The 2,800-nt window shown below is 37.4% G+C and overlaps 1 protein-coding gene across 1 annotated transcript in view; it reads right to left on the bottom strand.

Annotated features, from left to right (window-relative positions):
- Positions 1-2,800, bottom strand: part of ubn2a (ubinuclein 2a) — a 20,118-nt gene that overhangs the window by 14,730 nt on the left and 2,588 nt on the right. Inside the window, exons 3-4 of the mRNA XM_013911627.1 lie at positions 1,473-1,574; positions 520-630 (exon numbers count right to left, since the gene is read on the bottom strand). Of these exons, the coding sequence (XP_013767081.1) occupies positions 520-630; positions 1,473-1,574 (213 nt within the window). The remainder of the gene's footprint in view (positions 1-519; positions 631-1,472; positions 1,575-2,800) is intronic.

Genomic DNA, 2,800 nt, shown 5'->3' with positions numbered 1-2,800 from the left:
CTAAATTTGTGTTAATCCTGTTAAATCAAACTTAAGTCACATCCTGATTGTTTGGTTTAAAATCCATTGTGGTGGTGCACAGAGGCAAAACCCAAAGACTGTCCAGCAGGTTGTGGACCTAACGCTATGTTGCAACTGAGTTTCTTTCTTTGGTGCTTCATGTTTTGATTTTATTTGAATTGATTATCTGCACATTGTTCTTTTTTTTTTTGCTATCAGCCTGTCAGTCACCAGTAAAGCACTCTGAACTGCACGAAACACGCTACAGACAAAGTTTACCAGCGGAGTGATCCAGCAGACTTTGAGGCGTAAAGTTAGTCTTTCTCTTTTAGGTTTTAGTATTTATTTAACAGTTTGTTGTTGCATCTGGATTTTAATGGTGAGGGTGTATTTATTGTGCTGGCTTTCTTATCTTTAAATTAAGAACCACTGAAGGTCTTAATTTATCACCCTTTGGAGTCGAATTCCATTTAACTGACTCAAACACCGAAATATTGAAATATGCTCAGGTGGTCTCACCTTGTCCTCCTCTCCCTCTGATTCAGAGGCCGCTCTGAACTGCAGCGTGCCAGTGTTGATGTAAAATCCCCCCAGCTTTGTGGTGAGCGAGGCGGGCACCAGCTCGTCATACTGAGGAAAACATTAACAAAGGAAGACAAGCTTCAGTGTGAATTTACACGACTCTGGTAAAGAATAACGCCACTTGCACCGCAGCTGTCTGCAGCTTTAAAAACATTTTGAGTAACTGGTAACGTGTCACCAAGCAGCTGCTGGTCAGTGAAACTGAGGGTGTTAACTGTGAGCCAGAAATAAATAAATCAGTAAAAGAATCCCAATCCCCTCCGGGCCACAGATGAAAACAATTTTCCCATCATGGCACATATCAAAACAAAAAGGGGGAAAGAAATAAGTCAAACAGTGTGCAGCCAATTTGTGAGCAGAGAGGATAGCTATTTAAAAACACCAAGACAAATATCATATAATGGCAGGGAATCCATAAAAGAGCATAATTCTAGCTATTACAGCCAGAGAGAGAGTGACATCCTCCGAATACTGAGTTATAAACACTGAGACGACAACAACAACGTATTCCTGTTTGGACACACGGAGCACGGACGTCTTCATGAGTCATGAGGACTGTTTTAGACTGCAGTCTCAGGTTGGTTTAATAAAGGACAACTGTCTATCTTTAGAAGTGCCACTGAACGTACAGTTTGGAAACATCAAGGCAGGAAATAAATATTTAACCACAGAGGGATAATGTCTACCTCCACACATCGAGACCAAACAGCAGCAGTTCAGGAGCGTAACGAGGACATCAAATAAATCAGCAGATAATAAGGGAGCGAGGAGACTAGTATGCCACATTATTATAGAGACAAACTCAGACACTCCACTACATGAAAGTCTTAGAAAACAGACACACGAGAGGGAAAAAACACCTCGTTAGTCATGAAGAAAGGAATACTCACAGCCTCAGAGTTGTCTATAAAGGGGTCTGTCTCATCGTAGCCAAACCCAATATCGATCAGATCTTGCATTCGATCCTTCCTCTTCTTCTTCCCCACGTTCCCCTAAAACGTTTTTCATAGAATTTAATTTTCATTTACAAGCAGAACACAACAGTTTTCTTCTCTGTAATCCTCACATAACCCAAAACCATAAAACATTAGCACAGTGAGAACTGAGGAAATATTTGTAATACTTTTGTTTTTGGGACGTTTGGCGCTCTGATGAGTGCAAACAAACACACTTGGACCCCCACAGAAACAAATCCAGTCTGATGGATAAATCACTTCACCTAATTGTTTTAAAAATTAAAAATAACAAAATCAACGGATAATTTGTCTTTTAAGTTACTTAAAGATATATGGCACAAACAGTAATAAGCATGAATATTTCTGTACAGTTTATTGCTTAAATATGAAATATCTGCCACAAAGACCCTGTAGTGCTGAAACCTTAGATAGAAGCAATAATTCACTCGAGGTTTGACAGTTTTTTCATTACAAAACAAGAGTCTGGAAATACCAAGCATCCCATAAAACTTTTGGAAATAAGTGTAGCTTAACTTAAACTTAAAAACCATAAATTATTAAAACTAACACTAATATGTTTAACTAATAAAAATTAGTGACCATCAGCTTATTGGCACACACATATCTGTGCGTGAGCCGTTGAGCTACAGAGCAAGAAAAACATTATTAAAGTGGACTTATGCACGAAAACTTATTTACACTACTGAAAGAACACTTTGCTATCCATAAGTCATAAATTTAATGTTAATACCTCAAAACTTCAACTCTGCAATTCAAAATGTCATTAATTTCTTCTAAGTTTAGAAACCCCACCTGGACATTTTAGGTAACAACCTGAAATTTTGATTTATATATGTTAAACGTTTATTTCAGTGGCTTGAACAAGCTTTGATTTCCAGAAAACTAATTTTCAGATCCATATTTTTAGCGCTAGAGTGTAGAGTAGCTTAGCATGATTCGCAGCTCAAAATAATCTTTGCTTATCCTTCCCACTTCCTTTAACCCAGTGGTTCTCAAACATATTCTGACATTCAGCAGCCAGACAGTTTGTGCTCCACACCACAATTTTTATTAATCAGTAATATTAAAAAAAATCCAAGATGATTTTTTGTTAAATTAAAGGTCAATGGAGTAGGATCAGCAAGCTCTTTGGTTTTTCTTAATAAATAAATAAATAATTAATAATCACAATCATTCACTTCATATTTGTCACTTGGTTACCAGCTATACAGCCCATTGTTCAAGAACCACTGCTTTAAGTC

This window comes from Pundamilia nyererei, unplaced genomic scaffold (genome assembly GCF_000239375.1).
Source record: "Pundamilia nyererei isolate P.nyererei 1_Seehausen unplaced genomic scaffold, PunNye1.0 scaffold00068, whole genome shotgun sequence".
Lineage (NCBI taxonomy): Eukaryota > Metazoa > Chordata > Actinopteri > Cichliformes > Cichlidae > Pundamilia > Pundamilia nyererei.
The sequence above is the reverse complement of the archived record's forward strand: the minus strand, read 5'-3'. Positions and strand labels throughout refer to the sequence as shown.